General features: G+C 41.6%; 1 protein-coding gene across 8 annotated transcripts; it reads left to right on the forward strand.

Moving 5' to 3' along the window:
• Positions 1-2,020: 2,020 nt before the first annotated feature.
• Fcrl3 (Fc receptor like 3) lies at positions 2,021-17,407 on the forward strand. 8 transcript variants are annotated; one of them, XM_048357361.1, is made up of 14 exons: positions 2,021-2,163; positions 2,937-2,957; positions 4,184-4,426; positions 4,923-5,144; positions 5,369-5,653; positions 6,443-6,721; positions 7,121-7,399; positions 10,596-10,874; positions 11,229-11,348; positions 13,783-13,807; positions 14,863-14,975; positions 15,506-15,574; positions 17,062-17,093; positions 17,181-17,407. In XM_048357361.1, exons 1-14 carry the CDS (start codon positions 2,103-2,105, stop codon positions 17,313-17,315), a joined length of 2,163 nt encoding a protein of 720 aa, XP_048213318.1. In that variant the 5' UTR covers positions 2,021-2,102; the 3' UTR covers positions 17,316-17,407. The 8 variants fall into 8 exon arrangements, 7 of the variants coding, with proteins under 7 accessions (XP_048213318.1, XP_048213319.1, XP_048213315.1 ...); XM_048357358.1 differs by having other exon boundaries at positions 2,022-2,163; positions 4,881-5,144; XM_048357363.1 differs by having other exon boundaries at positions 2,022-2,163; positions 4,881-5,144; positions 5,501-5,653.
• The last annotated feature ends 214 nt before the right edge of the window (positions 17,408-17,621 follow it).

Consider the following 17,621-nt stretch of genomic DNA (forward strand, 5'->3'; position numbering starts at 1 on the left):
ATGCCCATTACAGGAGTCAGATATATTTTAACTCTCAAGGAATATTGGATTCTAAGGCAGAATGTGTCATTTTCAAGTCTTTTCAAGAGTTTAACAGTTAGAAATCTGCAAAGTGCAGCCACTTCGTACTTGTGAATCAAAGAAAGAGAAGAAAAGGGATAAAGGAGACAGAGAAAGAGACAAAAAGAATGTGAAAGCATATTGTATCTTATTGTATTCATTGCTAAACTTTCAAATGCTGTTAAGATTCAAAAGGTGAAAGTTGAAACATCTTGTTTTGTTCTAGGATGAGCTAAGGGATATCAAGTCTCCATTCTATCTGACTACGGACTATCCTATGGTTTTCTTCTATCTTGACACTCATGTAGAGACTTATTTAACAAACATTTATGTCAGGAGAGTACCTTGTGCAATAATACATTTGTTTCCTCTTTGTTTTAGTTCTCTATATACTCCTTTCATCACATGTATCATCCTTTCATTTAAAAAACAAAAAAAACCTTTACTTCTCCATAGCTTCTTAGGGCTCCCATCTCATTTCTCTTTGTATTGCCATAGTAGCTACCAAAGTCCTGGAGGTCATCACTCTCCACTGATCTCCTCCCCAGGATGAGCCTTGCCCCCAGTGATGAAACTTTACTATCATTATTTCCCTTCCCAGATTAAGTCCAATAAGTAGTTCTGAGGTTTTTTTTTGGCCAGTCCTGGGGCTTGGACTCAGGGCCTGAGCACTGTCCCTGGATTCTTTTTGCTCAAGGCTAGCACTCTGCCACTTGAGCCACAGCGCCCCGTCTGGCCATTTTCTGTATATGTGGTGCTGGGGAATTGAACCCAGGGAAGTTCTGAGTTCTTGAATGACATTAAACAATACCACAATATCCTCCAATACTAAAATGACAACATTGCAGTATCTATCATATTTTACTGCAAACAGTCTTGTCCTCCCCCCCCCTTTTTTTGCCAGTTCTGGGCTTGAACTCAGGGCCTGAGTGAGCACTGTCCCTGGCTTCCTTTTGCTCAAGCCTTGCCCTTTTTACACTTGTAAAAAGAAATGGAAAATTCAAAACCTTCCTTTTCTAAGTCATTCTGAGCACATTAAAATCCAAATAAATTAAAGCCTTTAAATTATCTTACAAAAAGCTAGCTGGACATGGTGGCCTAGAATTCTCATATGTGGGTGGCTGAGAAGGTTCACATGAGGGAGTCAAGCCTGAAATACCTAGTCAGATAGAAAGACAAACAGAATGAAAACTTACAGTGAAACAAAGAAGAACTATGAGACACGTAGCGCATGTGATGGCAGATAAGACAAACGGGGTCCTCCAAATGTTGGAGGGGAAGGGGTGGAGGAGGGATATAGAAGAATAAGTACGTGTAGAAATTAATTTGCAATTGTGAAGAAAGCACACAGAACCTGAAACAGAAAATCATGGGGTAGGACATGTTGGATTACAAGGAGGGAGAGAAGGTCTTTCTGAGAAGGGCTCTGGCTTCAAAGTAGGAGTTCCTATTTGTGTGCTTGTTCCTTTACTTCCTAATTTGCATAGATCTGAGTAGGAGTAGCCCCGTTTGTGAACCTGTAAATTTCTATTATTTTCCTATTCCGAAGTTTCCTGCCAACTGATGTAAAAGTGAAAAAGAAAAACTGTTCAGACACCTTGACTGTGTGTGGCTCACATCACAAGACACAATCCTATGCCACATTGACCAACCGTGGCATATTAAGAGCTTCCTGGGCAACCAAAAGGTATGTGACATTGAGGTAATAAAGAAGGGGTTTCCCATTTTAAAACAATGAAGAACTGGTCATTTTGAATCTGGAAATATCCACAGCTTGGCATTTTCAGGGAACTGAGGCATGACGTGGAGACGTTTCTCCAGAGAGACACCAATGGTTAGAAGATACCCCTCCATATCTGAAAGTGCCTGGTTTGCTGGGGCTGGAATACAAATGCCATTTAGGAAGGCAGCTATAGTCACATTTTCAAAGTAGCATGTGACACTAAGTTCTACTTCTCCTTTTCTAATGTTTGCAGGTCTGAGTGGCAGCCTCCCTCTCTCTTCTTAGATGAGAGATAATCCTGTCTTTTGGAGGGAGAGACATGTCCTGCCATCAGACAGGCCTAGTCTGTGTGTTCCTGTGGCTTCTACTGCTGCACCTGGGTGAGTAAATCGGGCCGGGCTGGTCTTGCTTTCTCAAGTCATCCAGGGGAAATGGCGAGGGGCTTCTGTCTCTTCTTTCACCCAAGGTTTACAGACAGATAGCAAGAGATGTGAAAGAATTAACTTGGTTTCCTGAAATGTCTTAAAGGACCCAACTACAACTACCAGAATAAGCCCAGCATGTTGCCCTTGGTTTCTCACCACTGTTCTTTCTGTCTCAGAGCACATTTAGACTTTACTTTCTGCCGAACCACCAACCATATATCCCTCAATCTAATAGCTTCAAGCAGTGTTATTGTTCAGATACACAGTGACCTCCAAAACAAAGGCTTGTGAAAGAAGGAGAGCAGAGAAGCAGGATTCCTTTCCTGGTGTGCTAAGCGGAAACTTAATTTGAGATTGAAAAAGTAGAAGGAACAATAGGAAGCCCAAGAAAGAAAGGGAGGATAAATAACTTTTCCAAGTCTTTCCCTGTACCTGAACTCCTGCATTTGGGCCAGAAAAGAGAGATTTGGGATAAAGTTGGAAGCTGCAAGAAATGTAATAGCAAAGAGATGAACCAGGAGTGTACATGTTTGTAAAAGGAATTGTAGACTAAATTCTTGCTGGTATTTAGGAATCCTAGGTGATATAAAATGGGAGCAAAAAATGGGGAGGAAAAAAATTAAAAGAGTTATGTAGTTAGGTTGTTGGAAAACATGTAGAGTATTGAATGAAATAGTTTGAAAAATGTGGCTAGGTGCTAATTTTTTTTAATCTTGATTCCCTCACAGCTCCTGCAAAAGGTCAGTCAGGTATGTTTCCCCTGTGTTCCTCCCAGGCTATGAGCATTCATTCTCTTGGCTAGCATAGCCTTATAGAGGAGGGTGGCTGGCATGTACCAATGTTAGTCAGGTGGCTGTGCTGGGTTCGCATCTGTTACTATGTAGGGTGATCAGATCCTCCTTGGATTTTTCCAGTCTCCATATTTTCCCTGATAGCAGGATGCCTCAGTATAAAGGGAGGAAGCATTTGTAGAGGCAAAAACAGAGGCAGAGAATGGATCTTGAGAGACTCTCGTAGCTGAACTCCTCTATCTCCTAAGTTCCATCCCTCTTGGTCCCCAAGGAAATAGACGTAGCTCCCAATCAAAGGAAAATGGGACAGAAAAGTTCTTGTAGATCCTTTAAAAGAACTGGTGCCACCATCATATCTCAACATCCAGGTTCATCTGTCATTGTAATTCCAAACACAAGTCTGATTTCCCAAACAGTTCATTCTCTTTGATTCAAATGGTTCATATCCTTTAACTATTGTCTGTGCTCAACTTAGATGGAGAGCCAAGAAAAGTTGTCTTCTCTATAGAATCTCCAACTAAGCAAGGTTAAAAAATAACAAAAGTATCAGGTGCCAGTAGCTCCTATCTAATCCTAGCTACTCAAGAGGCTGAGATCTGAGGCTTATGGTTCAAAGTCAGCCTGGTCAGGAAAGTCCCTGAGACTCTTTCTCCAGTTAATTACAAAACTGGCTGGAAGTGGAGACATAGCTCGAATGGTAAAGGGCCTAGCTTTATAGAAAAAGCTGTTATGGTGCCCAGGCCCTGAGTTAAAACCTCTGTACCACTACTAAAAGGAAAATGAAAGTTAAAAAAAAATCTTATTCATTCAATGTTAATAGCCAGACAATGCTATTTTCTGGAGTCTAGAAATGGCTTCTGAGGTGTATTTGTAGCCAGTTCACCTTTAGATTGACAAGAATGAATACAAGAGCATTTCAGGATCAATCCAGTTTCCGAGACCTTCTAAATAATAAATTATATCTCCTAAGCTTTTCAGAGTCCAAACCAGGAGCCTGGGACCCTCTCCCTACAACACTCCCTATCTGTGTCCACATTAGAAAAAGATAAGAAGGAAAGGTTCTAGTCCAGATATTTCTTCAAGTACTTTTTGTCTAATTTCGCATCCATATGCCAGGAAAACTTGCAGGTGCACATCTGGGATCCCCCGTGTTCATTCACTACATTGCTTTCTTTCCTGCACAGGAATACCTCCAAGAGCTGTACTTGTGCTTCATCCCCAAAGGTCCACAGTCTTCAATGGAGAATCAATGAGTCTCACTTGCATGGATTCCCTTTCCTCAGTTCAGGGACCTATAACCTGGTATAATGGCGAGGATGTGTGGGAAACTACATCTGAAAAGATCACAATAAGAAAATCTGGGGATTACCAATGCAAGACCAGAAGGTCCTCCTTCAGTGAACCTGTGCATGTAGAATTTTCATCTGGTGAGGAAGGGGAGGGGGCAGTCTCTCAAGTCAAGCCATTGAGCAGAGTGTCTGAGGACTGGATTAATGTAGGGAGCATAGGCAGAGATCTACACAGGTATGGAAATGTGTGATTTGCTGGTCTTAATGGTGGATAATAAAGAGATCACTATCTCTTCCTACCTGAGAAGTGTCAGCACTCCAGAGGCTGCCAGACAAAAAGGAAACCAGATCTGAAGAAAGCTGCAGCACAAAACTGTTCTTTCATGGAAAGACATGAGAGGATTTCTGAATGACAACGGCTGAATGTTAGTTCACTCTTCTAGGTCAAAACAAATCTGGTCCTGAGTGTATGAAAAGGAAGTTGAGGACATTTGCTGGTGTATGCAGGGTGCTAGCTCTTTTTTGTGACTAGAAATGAGGGGGGAGAGAGAGAGAGCATGGTTGGCTTGAGTGTGTTCTCTACTTTCTGCAGATGAGGTGATACTCCAGGTCTTACCCCACCCTATCTTTGAAGGAGATGACGTATTTCTGAAATGCCAAAGGAAATCAGGGGAATTAAATAAATCAACTTACTTTAAAGATGGAAAAGAACTTAAGAAGAGTGGCAATTCAGACATAATCAAACTACGCTCAGTCTCAAGAGACAGCAGTCAATACTCCTGTAAAGCCTTTTGGAAAACTGCTATGATACTGGCAAGGCAAGAAACCTCAAAGCCTCTAAAAATCCAGGTTCAAGGTAATGGTGAACTCTTGTGGTTTATAGGTTTGGGGAATGTAAAGAGTGAGGGAAGGTGATTAATGGTGGGGGATTTTAGGAAAAACTTGTTATGGCCTGATCATGGGAGAAGGATGGTCCCTGAGTTTAGTTCTCAATTTCCTACTGCTCATGCAGAGAGCACAGGTTCGCCTCTGCAAAGATCTTGTGTTCACTGCCTCGAGGATTGTGCTTATTCTCTCTAGAGCTATTTCTACCTCCTGTGCTGACATCCAGCCCATCTCAGCCTATTGAGGGGGCCCCAGCGACCTTGAAGTGTGAGACTCGACTCCCTCCACAGAGGTCTCATGTCCAGCTCCGATTCTGCTTCTTCAAAGATGGTCAGCCTTTGGGGTCAGGTTGCAATAGCTCTTGGGAGATCCAGATCCCTACCATGTGGATGGAAGACTCGGGGTCCTACTGGTGCCAGGCAGAAGCAGCGAAGTACAACATCATCAAAAGAAGTCCTAGCTTCCAGATGCATGTACAGAGTGAGTGTCTGAGGGGTGGGAGGATGACATTGCTGAGGAGTACAGGAAGTGACATTGTCTGCCCCCAACTTCAGGATGGTGGATGTAAAGACGAATTTCCATCTATCCTGGCATCCTTTCTGCTTTAGACTCAACATTGACCTAACTTTCCTGGCCAAAGGAATTCCTTTCCCCCTAAGTCAGGTAATGGGGGTTCCTGACTGGTTCCTGGATGCTCAACCCTATGGGGTTTCAGAGATGTACAGGATAGTTTCTCTCATGAGTCACCTGACAAGTAGAAGCCCTGCTGACCACACGTGGTCTCTAAAAACCCCAATGGTGTTTCCATTTGTTGACTTAAGCTCACATCAAAGTGATAGGAAAAGGGGCAAGATGAACATGAAGTGGAATAGTGGGAGAAGAATGCTGGAGACATGAAGGTAGGGCAAGAGGGCAGGAGAGGTGCTTGGATTGGAAAGAGTCACTTCAGGATGTAAGTGACATTCCAGCATTCCATCTTCTCCTGAGGTCCATTAATACAGCAATGACACCTTATACATAAATCATATGCATCGGCCGGCAATGTGAGGTTTAGGATGATCTTAATGCGTGCCTATGTTTTCCAAGGATGGAAATTGTATGGGCAGGGAAGAAATATTGCTCTCTTTAGAAAAGATCAACCATTGACTTCTACTTTTCCCCTGTCTGCTGCACCTGCAGCTACGAGCCTCCTCGTGGAGGCATCAGCCTTTTGCTTGACCTTGAGATGCCTGTGTTTGAGTCCCTCACATGCTATCTTGTGTCCTCCAGGAATCCCTGTGTCTGATGTGAATTTAGAGACCTGGCCCCCAGGAGGGCAGCTTATTGAAGGAGAAAATCTGGTTCTCATCTGCTCTGTTGCCAAGGGCACAGGGCCTATCACATTCTCCTGGCACAAAGATGGAACAAGTGTGGGCAAGAAGACCCAGCAGTCCCTGTCAGCAGAGCTGCTGATACTCACTGTAAAGATACATGATGCTGGGAAATACTACTGTGCGGCCGACAATGGTGGCCCTGTCCTCAGCAATCGGATCAGAGTCACTGTGAGAAGTAAGTTCCTGATTTCTTGTTTTCTTGTTTGGTTGGGTTTGTTGTTGTTTGTTTGTTTGTTTGGGTTTTTACCCCCTTTGATTCATCAACCAGGGTTTTGGTTTTCTGTCAAACACAAGGATCAGGGGTGAAGATTGAAGAGCAATTGTAAAGATGACAAAAGAAGTTGAAGGCACTTTGCTTCTTGTGGATAAGATGGAGGAGTGTTGAAAACAGAATTACCCAAGATAACTTCTCAGGATGTTGAGTGCATGCTTCTAGATTATTAGAAGAGAAAACTACACTCCATGGGCAACAGAACCAATCAAAGAATGTGCCTATTTCCAAACTTCTTGAGTGGGGTTATGAATCTGGGGAAATATCAGAGTCCTTCTCTCACAGAATTTCTATCTCTTCCAGGTCCCGTGTCCCACCCTGTCCTCATTCTCAGGACTTCCAGGGACCAAGCTATAGTGGGGGACCTAGTGGAGCTTCACTGTGAAGCCCCGACAGGCTCTCCCCCAATTTGGTACCAGTTTTATCATGAAGATGTCACTTTGGGGAACAGCTCAGCCCCCAATGGTGGAGGAACATCCTTCAATTTCTCCCTGACAAAAGAACATTCTGGAAACTACTCCTGTGAGGCTGACAATGGCCTAGGGCCTAAGCGTAGTCACAGAGTGAGTCTCAAGGTCATAGGTAAGCAGACTATTCCACAGTAGATAATAGCTACATTAAGCCGTGCTCTTCTTCAAACACAGCTCCATTAGGCTCTTGCAGGTAGGAAATTCCAGCTGACTTCCCACTTTTTCTGCTTCTATCTGGGAGTTCTGGGATTCTTCCTTGTGTTCACACCTTCAATAACTTAGTCCACTACGTCCTTTACTCTGCTAAGTGTCATGGAAAGCCATAGGATACAGCCTTATACTCTTAACAATAGACTTTACTGCAGTTATTCATAAAGGGAGCCTGATTTCTGAATTTCTTTGTCCAGTAACAAATGACCCGACAATTTCTTGTCTACCTCTATCCAATAATAATTATTATTTAGCTCTCTGCTGATTAAACAAAGTTGTATTTTTTTTTATCTAAGTAGTCTTCAGGCTACCTTGAAAAGTTGTGGGGTTTTGGGTTGTTGTTGTTTTATTTAGCATTACTGGGAGACTGCACTAAAGGCCTTGAGCTTGGTAGGCTGGTTGTTGGCCTTGTGAGCCACACTCTAAGCTTTTTTAAGAGCCATTTAGTCAAGTATGGTTGTATATCCCTATAAATTCAGCTACTCACGATGTAGGGCCAGGAGGAGTGTCATTTTGAAGCCAAGTCAAGGAAAGTTAGTGAGACCCTATCTCAGAAACAAAATACTAACAAAAGAACTAGGGCCTGACTAAAGAAGTCTAGCATCGTTGAGGCTCTGGGTTCAGTTCCTTCTACTGCAGCAGCAGCAGCAGCAACAACAACAAAATGTTTTCTAAGTATTATTACACAACTAATAAGCACCAATCACCCCTCAAAATCGCCAATAATTAAATACTGTCTATCTTCATAGAGAGACATAGGCTTCATCTTTAAAATCTGACCTCTCAGAACTTTGCCACAAAAAATAGCAGAATAATATCTAGGTTCTGCAAAAAGGTTTGTAGTCATTCCTCCATCTTATCATAAAGCAGTGTAAAGATTTTATTATTTAAGTTAAAATAATTGATAAGGGGCTGGGAATGTGGCTTAGAGGTAGAGTGCTTGCCTAGCATGTATGAAGCCCTGAGTTCGATTCCTCAGCACCACATAAACAGAAAGATCTAGAAGTGCCACGCTGTGGCTCAAGTGGTAGAGTGCTAGCCTTGAGCAAAAAGAAGCCAGGGACAGTGCTCAGGCCCTGAGTCCAAGGCCCAGGGATGGCAAAACAACAACAACAAATAATTAATAAAATTGTACAAGTAGACAAGCATATGGGCAAAGTGTTCCAATATACTGAGTGAATGAAGAAGTGAAGGAGCACTGCTGCCCACTGCTCCAGGCACCAGGAGTCTCCCCAAGATCTTACCCCTGTGTCTTTCCATCACAAGGTAAGATGTGTGGCTCAAGGAAGAGCACAGCATGGATATCAGTAGAGCCAAATGTCTTTCTCTCAAGGTCAAAATGAAATACTATTATTCTCATAATCACAGTACTTTTTTTCACACACTGAATGGCATATGATAGGCTTGATGATAGCTATATTAGTTCCTGAATTCTCTAATTTTAGAAGAACATACATAAGGAACCAGAGGTTCCTAATGTGAAAGATAAGCAAGAAGCTGGCAGTCTGCTCCCAGAATACAGAAGGCTAGAGATGTGGATACAAAGGCAAACTAAGTTGCACAAAGTACCAAATAAAGATTTCTCTTAGGTTGGGGATGCAGCTCCATGATAGAGAGCTTGCTGAGCATGCATAGGCCTTAGGTTGGATCTCCAGCACTATTTTTTTTTTCCCGGTTGCCTTTATTACTATTTTTTTTTTAAAGCCAGGTGCCATTGCTCACACCTGTAACCCTAGCTACTCAGAAGGCTGAGGATTGGAGTTCAAAGCCAGCCTAGGCAGAAGAGTCGATAGGACTCTTATCTCCAATAAACTATTCAGAAAAATCTGGAAGTGGTACTGTAGCTCACATGGCAGGGTGCTAGCCTTGAGCACAGAGAAGTCAGGGGCAGTAGCCAGGCCCTGAGATCAAGCCCAAAAACTGGCTTGGGGAAAAATGACAGTGACCGGTTTATTTTTAAGGCCCTTAGCATCTCACCTAGGACATTTGATGTTTCAGGTGGCATATAGAAGGATCAAACATAAACATTCTGTTTAAACTTAGCAAGAGCCCTTCAGTTGCAAAAGTATGACTTTGTATCTCTACCTGGAAAAGAGAATATGTCCCATATTTCTTATATAGAGTCAGAAGATGGCCCATTCTCAAGTGTAATCATTGTCATTTAATGAATGGTCTCACAGTAGCACCCATTCCCCTTTAGACAATCTCTAAGGCAAAGCAGAGTTAAGACCCTTAGCAAGCCTCCCTTGCCAGTAAAGCACATAGTTGATAACTCAAGCCTCCGCACAAATCAGCTCTTCCAGCCATTTTTCCACAGCTTAGTAGAACCAGTGATTTTTATAGTTCACATTTCATATTAATGTTTTTTTTTATTTAGACTACCTACCCTATTTATATAATCATCAATTAAACAGAAGTCATTTTTGCTAGTGCTACATCTGGATAGTTTTGTGCCATACTGATCAATTCTGGCACTGAATATTGGGTAACTATTGTAAACCACACAAAGTTCCAGCAGGTGAAAATGAAGCAAAGAAGAATTAAATCTGTGTTCTTTTGGAATTTATATTCAATTGAGATAACCAGATACATAACAATGGTAGGGAGATGGATGTTTTTATGTGGGTATGTATATTTGAGTGTATGTAAGGCAATATTAGATATTATGTTGAAAAGTGAAGCAAAGTAATTGGAAAGAGAGCAATGATGTCTTACTTTAGACAGGTCTTGGTCTTAGAATTAATATGCAAGAGTGAGCATATTCAGAAATGACTTTCAAGTTATTCTCTCAGTAATGATAGGTCATGTTTATTGAGCACTTTACATACATTCTTATTCCAAAAGCATAAGATATAGCTGGTGATTAGCTCCATTGTACAGAGGAATGAACTGAGATTTTGATTACTTTAAAAGTTCCTAAAAATTATAACTGTAGAACCAATAAAGAACAGAAACAGGATCCAAGCCCACATTTCCAGAATCCAGATCTGTGTTCTTACTAAAAATAAAAATTAAAAAACTCCCACACATTTCTTTATTAAGTTTTCTGGTATACACACTTATGCAGAACTATCATGGAAGTATTTTTCCTCCCTCAGTTCCAGTGTCTGACATTGTGCTCAACCTCAGGGCCCCTCAAACCCAGGCTATGGTAGGGGATGAGGTAGAAATTTACTGTGAGGCCTTGAAAGGCTCTCCTCCGATCCTGTACCAGTTTTATCATGAAGACATCACCCTTGGGAACAGTTCGGCTCCCGCAGGAGGAGGTGCATCCTTCAAGCTCTTCGTGACCACAGAAAGTGCTGGAAATTATTCCTGTGAGGCTGACAATGGCCTTGAGCCTCAGCGCAGTGAGGTGATCACATTCAACATCCCAGGTGAATTCATGGTGGCTGGGCCTGAAGCCATGATTGTGTTTCTGCCTATCAGATAGTATGAATTCAATCACTATCACTAGCATCACTATCACTAGCATCTTGCTAGCATCTGGGGCTTCTTGGGATTGAGATTGATTTCATGGATATTCATAAAAGCAATACATTTCAGTGCTAGATGCTATTTTGTCACCCTTCACATGTCATTGATTTGAAGATGGCAAATTAGTGGAGATAAGTTTAAAGGGAGAAATGAGAACCTGGAATATACTTGCCCTCACCCATCTCCAGACTGTAGGTTTTGTCTAGATTTAAAAGCTTTGCCACTGGGACTCAAATATAGGTCTTCTTCCTCAGGCCCACGTGGGAGCAAAGCCGGCCTCATCCCTGCAGGAGTCATTGGGGGGTTGCTGGGTGTCCTGGGCCTAGCCGCGGCTGCCGTCCTGCTACATCACTTCAGGGCCCGAGGGAAGTCGGGTGGGTGTCTGTGTCTTGCCCTATGAAGCTATGACTTTTGCCATTGCCATGTTAATTTGCTAATGGGTAGGTGCATCTGTACAAGTCTATTGTTTCTTTCCAATGACAAGGCTCTCAGTGTTACTCCTCACTGTCATCCTGTTAGAAAGCAGTAACAAACAAAAAAAAAAGGAGAGTCCAGTTCTCAGTGACTTTTTCTTTCTTAGTTGTTGGAGACTTTAAGCCAAATAGGAATTTTGCTTGTTTTTAAATATTAGCAAATATTTACTGCCCCGTGTCCAATCCAAAGTCTTCTGAAAGTAAAAAGAAAGCCTTGCATTTGTCACAAAGTAATCACCAAACGTGCAGACCATAAACTGAGGTGTATTTGAATAAGTCAACCATAATGAAATTTTGATAAAATTAATAGTGAATTCCGAGAATGATTAAAACTCAATTTCTGATCACTTTTGTTAATATATATGCTATGTATATGATTGTTTTTATATATTAATCTCATACCCTAATGTCTGATAATACAGCTTTACTTTTTATTCTGTGTGTGTGCACACATGTGCATACATTCATGAGTGCTTGAACTCATAGCCACATGCTATCAATTGGATTTTTTTTTTTTTTTTTTGCTCAAGGCTGGTACACTAATACTTGAGTCACACCTCTACTTACAGCTTTTTGCTTGTTAATTCAAGAGATAAGAGTCTCACAGACTTTTCTGACCAGGCTGGCTTTGAACCATTCCTCAGATGTCAGCCTCCTGAGTGACTTCTTCACTAATTTTAATCCTTCTTTTTTCTTGCTTGCATTGACCAGAATTTTCTATATGATATTGAATACAAGTGGTGAAAGAAGTCAGAGGTTTTTGTTTTTTGTTTTTGTTTTGTTTTTGCTGGTCCTGGGGCTTGAACTCAGGGCCTAGGCACTATTCCTGAGCCTCTTTGTGCTCAAGGCTCTACCACTTGAGCCACAGCACTACTTCCAGCTTTTTCTGAGTAGTTTATTGGAGATAAGACTCCCATAGACTTTCCTGTGTAGGCTTCCTTCGAATCATGATCCTCATATCTCAACCTTCTGAGTAGCTAGGATTACAGGTAGGAGCCATTGGCACCCAGCTTCAGGTTTTGGTTTTTTTTAAGTATATTAACTGTGGGCTTTTTGTAAATGTTCTTTATCTGCATGAGGAAATGCCAACTATTCCTAGTTTGTTAGAAGCCATTACAGGAATAAATGGCTGATTTTCTTTTCTGCATTGATTGAGATAATCACACAATTTTCTTCTGCACTAGTAAAATGAAATCTGCGTGTTAAAACCGTCTTAATGTTTCTTAGACCAACACAACTTGGATATGACTGTTAAATTTGATTTGCAAAACTTTTGTTAAGCATATTTACTGCTATATGTTTGAGGGATATTGGCTGGGTGACTTTTCTTCCTTCTTCCTTATAAGACTTGCCAAAGAAATATACTTCATTCCCTTTTGTGTATCTGTATTTCTACCTGGTATCATTTTTGTTTTGCCTAAATTCTTTTTAACATTTCTTACTGTATGAATCTGCTAATGTTATGAAATTCTTCTATTTCTTCACTGATTTTCTCTTTATTTGGTCTATCCGTTATTGACATAAAGAGTATTGAAATCTTCAACTACAATTATGGCTTTTCTTAATTCTTCTTACAGCTCCAACTGTATGAATGTTTAGAGCTGTTTCATGTTCTTGATCAATTAACCACTTTATCTTTATTAAATGACCTTCTTTACCCCTAATAGTATCACGTATTCTGACATAGTCTTTGTCTGATATTAATGTAAAAATAAAATATAACTAATATGATTATAATCATCAATGTATTAATACACCAGTAAATAATGTTAGCATATTACTTGTTCATCCAACCTCTTCTTTTTTTATTCATGTCCTAGAATGACAGTTACAATTATAACTTTAGATGTGTAATTCTTGTTTTTTGCTCAAAACAACAGCCCCTTTTATTCAGTTTATATTTTTTAAATTGACATAATGTTTGTATTTATTTGTGGAGTTCAGTATTATACATTCTGGATATTAATACCCTGTTTGATGTTTAGTTTGCCAACCTTTTCCTCCCGTCTCTCTTTGGACCCTCCAAAGCTTTATTGATAGGGCCTGTGGGCAGCTGAGAACCTCATCACGTGGGGCAGAGGCAGAGGCAGCAATCTGGGCTTACAACTACTGACTTTTTGCATTGTTGTTACTAAGAAAAGATTTAAAAGAGTAAGTGCAATTCTGGGCAGCTGTTTCTTATGACCTTTACCTTCCTTGCTGATAACAAGGTGATAGATATTGCCCAAGATTTGCTCTATCTGAGATCTTAGAATGAATTGTTATTTCTAGCAAACAAGGCTCCAACATGGAGCACACAGCACTTACCATCCATGTTCCTTTGTTCATTTTGCAGGACGTTCTGCCCCTGAGACACCTAGGTAAGGTCTTTGCTTCTTTTGCTGCCAACATGTTTATGATTTGTTTATAACCACAAGATAAGAACATGGAAGTATGCACATGGTAAACTGTTTTGAAGGGGCTTCCTGTCAACATTTTTTTAACATTCTTACAAAACCCAAATGGTAAGTAAGGAGGGGCCTATCATATTTGTAAAGCATACTCAATAGGCCTACTGATGCACAAAACATATATACCTTGTCCCTGTTTGTTTACTAATATGATCTGATAAAAATTGACCATGGGTGTCCTAATGACATCAGCTCTCACAGGCTAGAAGTGATTGTTTCTTGTTCCTATTCCTTCACTCAAACTCTCATTCATGAAACGATTATTGAATGCCAGCACTGTTGAGTTAAAAAAAAAATAACTATAGGGTCTGGGAATATGGCCTCGTGGTAGAGTGCTTGCCTTGTATACATGAAACCCTGGGTTCCAATCCTCAGCACCATATATATAGAAAAAGCCAGAACTGGTGCTGTCTCTCAAGTGGTAGAATGCTAGCCTTAAGCAAAAAGAAGGCAGGGACAGTGCTCAGGTCCTGAGTTCAAGCCCCAGGACTGGCAAAAAAAAATTGTAAGGATGTGAAGTTGCTGGTTTTTTAATGCCACTTTTCTTGAGGTGCCTTCATGGTATCTTCTGCAAACAACATAGACCATTGCACCCTAAGCTAGAAGATTGAAAGAGCTATTTTTTTTCACAAAAGATAAAGGTTAAGTTCCATGAGAATGCAGATGTCCTTATATATCATTGTTTAAACATTCACATCTTTGAAAATATTTTTTAAGTTAGCCAGTTATGAGTCTTTACATGATAAAAGCCCTGAGACTGCGTGGCTTTTGCCCTCTGACCTTACCTGCTATACTGCCCAGGTTCCATCCTATGTATGTCATTCTCCTAGTGATAGTTTCTTGAAAGTGTCCTAGAGATGTGACCATAATACTTTTACATGAATTGTGCTGGGCTGTGTGCCTTCCTGGGTATTCTGTCTCAGGGAACTGCTTCACATCCATTGTCTCTTCCCCCTCTGCCACAGTCCCAGCGATCGGCAGGAACCTTCCTTTTTCAGTCTCTCCAGCTCAGACCCCCAGGAACACCTCCACGCTGGGCACCCAGCCCTAATGGAGCAGCAGCCAATATACACTAATGGTGAGAACTCCTTAAGAAACAGAGGCCTCCAGGGATGTGCTAGCAGGAAAGAGGGTTTAGTGTACTTAATATTCGATTTCAAATGGTATTCCTGGCATTATTGGGAGAATAAAGTTGGTGTCTGGTAAGCTATGTCAGTCTGGTTTCATTACTATAATGAAAGACCTTGACAATGACTAGGTACCTTATGAGGAAAAGAGGTTTAACTCCCCGTTCTGGAGGCTCAAGGGCATGGCACCAGCATCAGCTCTGGTGAGGGGCTCAAGGCAGAAGGCAGGAACACACAGGAGAGGGGAGGATCCCATGGTGAGACAGGAAGCCAGAGTAAGGTGAAGGGCCTGTGGTGCCCTCCCACTGGACCACACCTCTTAAAGGTCATACCACCTCTTATCATCAGCTTGGGGACCAAGCTCTCAACACATGAGTCTTTGGGAAAGAAACCAAACCCAAATCTACAGCACAATAGAAAGAAAGTCTAGAGTGTGAACTCTTAACTGTAGCCAAGTATAAGATCTGTTCTTGTCTCACAGTAAATCCTGGAGGTAGCGATGTGGAGTATTCCCAGATCCAACACATGCAGCCTAGAAAAGGAAATTCAGGTGAGAAAACTTTCTATAAGCAGAGGTGAGGTGGCTGTGTGCACTCAGTTCCAGCAAGGGGTCTTTGATAAAAGGATCATCTCAATAGGAACCCAATATGGAAAGTATTTCCTGCTCTCCTATAATGTCAGTCATCTGATCAGCTCTCTTACCTCACTCCATAAATACTTGGAGACAGACAGACAGATGTTTTCACTTATGCTTGGTGAATCATAGGCCCCTTGAACTATACTTGGTTTTTTTGTTTGTTTGTTTGTTTGTTTGGCCAGTCCTGGGGCTTGGTCTCAGGGCCTGAGCACTGTCCCTGGCTTCTTTTTGCTCAAGGCTAGCACTCTGCCACTTGAGCCACAGCACCACTTCTGGCCATTTTCTGTATATGTGGTGCTGGGGAATTGAACCCATGTATACGAGGCGAGCACTCTTGCCACTAGGCCATATCCCCAGCCCTTGAACTATATTTGGAATGAATGAATGAATGTTACTCACACAACTAAGCCTCTGATAATGGGATATGTCTCAGCTGACCTCCATGTCTATCTAATCTTATTCTTCAACCCTGCAACATGAGAGGTACAACTGACCCTACCATTGCATGGAGTTATTATCCTTGCCTAGATCTGTACTTCTAGGCTCTGCCTTAAGTCTTTACTGTAGCATTTTGTCCTTACTCTTGTCATTTTAATACTTTGGAAACACATTTCTCAGTCATCCTGAAGTAGCTTCTTCTCTAGTTTAGCTGGTGACCCTGGTCACATTTCAGGGCATAGTTCAGGTATACCACAGGGAAGCTTGTCGCAATTCTTCTTGTCACTCTTCATATCCTGTCACTCCTTCTAGCCTAACCTGGGAGAAACCAGTCACCCTTGGTGGCAACCAGAATGGTTTTAATCTGAGTGCCCACAATACTTTAAAAAATGTTTCTGTCATTTCTCTCTTTCAAAAGTATGGTCTTCTGCCTCATGTGGACTGATTGTTATTTCTGCATCTGGAACTTACCTATGCCCGTTTTCAATGAATGCTTACTAGATAGGTAAAAGGAAAAATAAATGAACACCTTGAAAGGCTAGAAGGAATATACACACTGAATTTACATAAAGATCCACTGCCAAATCTTTGGCTTCTGGTGCAGTTACTACGTAGCATTAGATTTCCAACCTCTCCCTCAGCCTCCTCCAACTTTTCTGTGCCCAAGAAGCCTGCCATACATATTACCTTCTCCCAGGTGATCAAAACAGCCATCGAGGCCTGTGCTGGCTGTCAGGGATGCATGGCTGGGGTTGTGATGAACAGAGGAATAAGAGAGGAGTCATCTGGAAAGTCATCACGGGAACTTAGGACAGGCTTTATCCTGTGTGTAGTCCAGCTCTGAGGGTTTGGAAAAATAACTCAGTAGGAACAAGTCAAGAGCTGAACAGTGGAAGCAAAACTGGCTTGGCACCCATTGTAATAGAGAGCTTAATTCGTTCTTTGCTACTCTCATTCAACAGCCAATTCACCAAGGATGTGTCAGAAAGATAAGGTGAGTCACATCCCCTGGCTTTCTCTCCTCTCTGTTTCTCCTCAACTGTATTTCAGAATTTATCTTTTGTGGATTTTTTCTCACCAGGAACCTGTGGCCATTTATTCTGAGTTGAGGATGGTACACTGTGATGACTCTGCCTGGCAGGCCAGCCGCAATCAGGAAGATGATACTGAAAACTATGAGAATGTCTCACGTGAATCAGCCGTCTTGGGCCACTAGCTCGTGACCCAGAATGGTGTTCAGAAACCTGGGGAAGAGCTGTGCTATTTTCCCTGCTCTCCCTGCTTGAGCCCATGTATTTTCTGAGAAGAGTATGAGCAGCATCTGAGCAAGTGTGGCAGGGCATGTGGGCCCGCAGCTTCCAGGGCTATAGAATAGAAGATGGTCTAGTTATCTTCTAAAGCCACAAGAGCTTTACATATGGAATTGCAAAAAAAAAAAAAAAAGAAGAACTGCAAGAATTGAATAGTTGAGTACCTATTTTACAGATGTGATAGAGGCTCATGAAGTTTAAATAACTTATCC

This window comes from Perognathus longimembris, chromosome 11, assembly GCF_023159225.1.
Source record: "Perognathus longimembris pacificus isolate PPM17 chromosome 11, ASM2315922v1, whole genome shotgun sequence".
Lineage (NCBI taxonomy): Eukaryota > Metazoa > Chordata > Mammalia > Rodentia > Heteromyidae > Perognathus > Perognathus longimembris.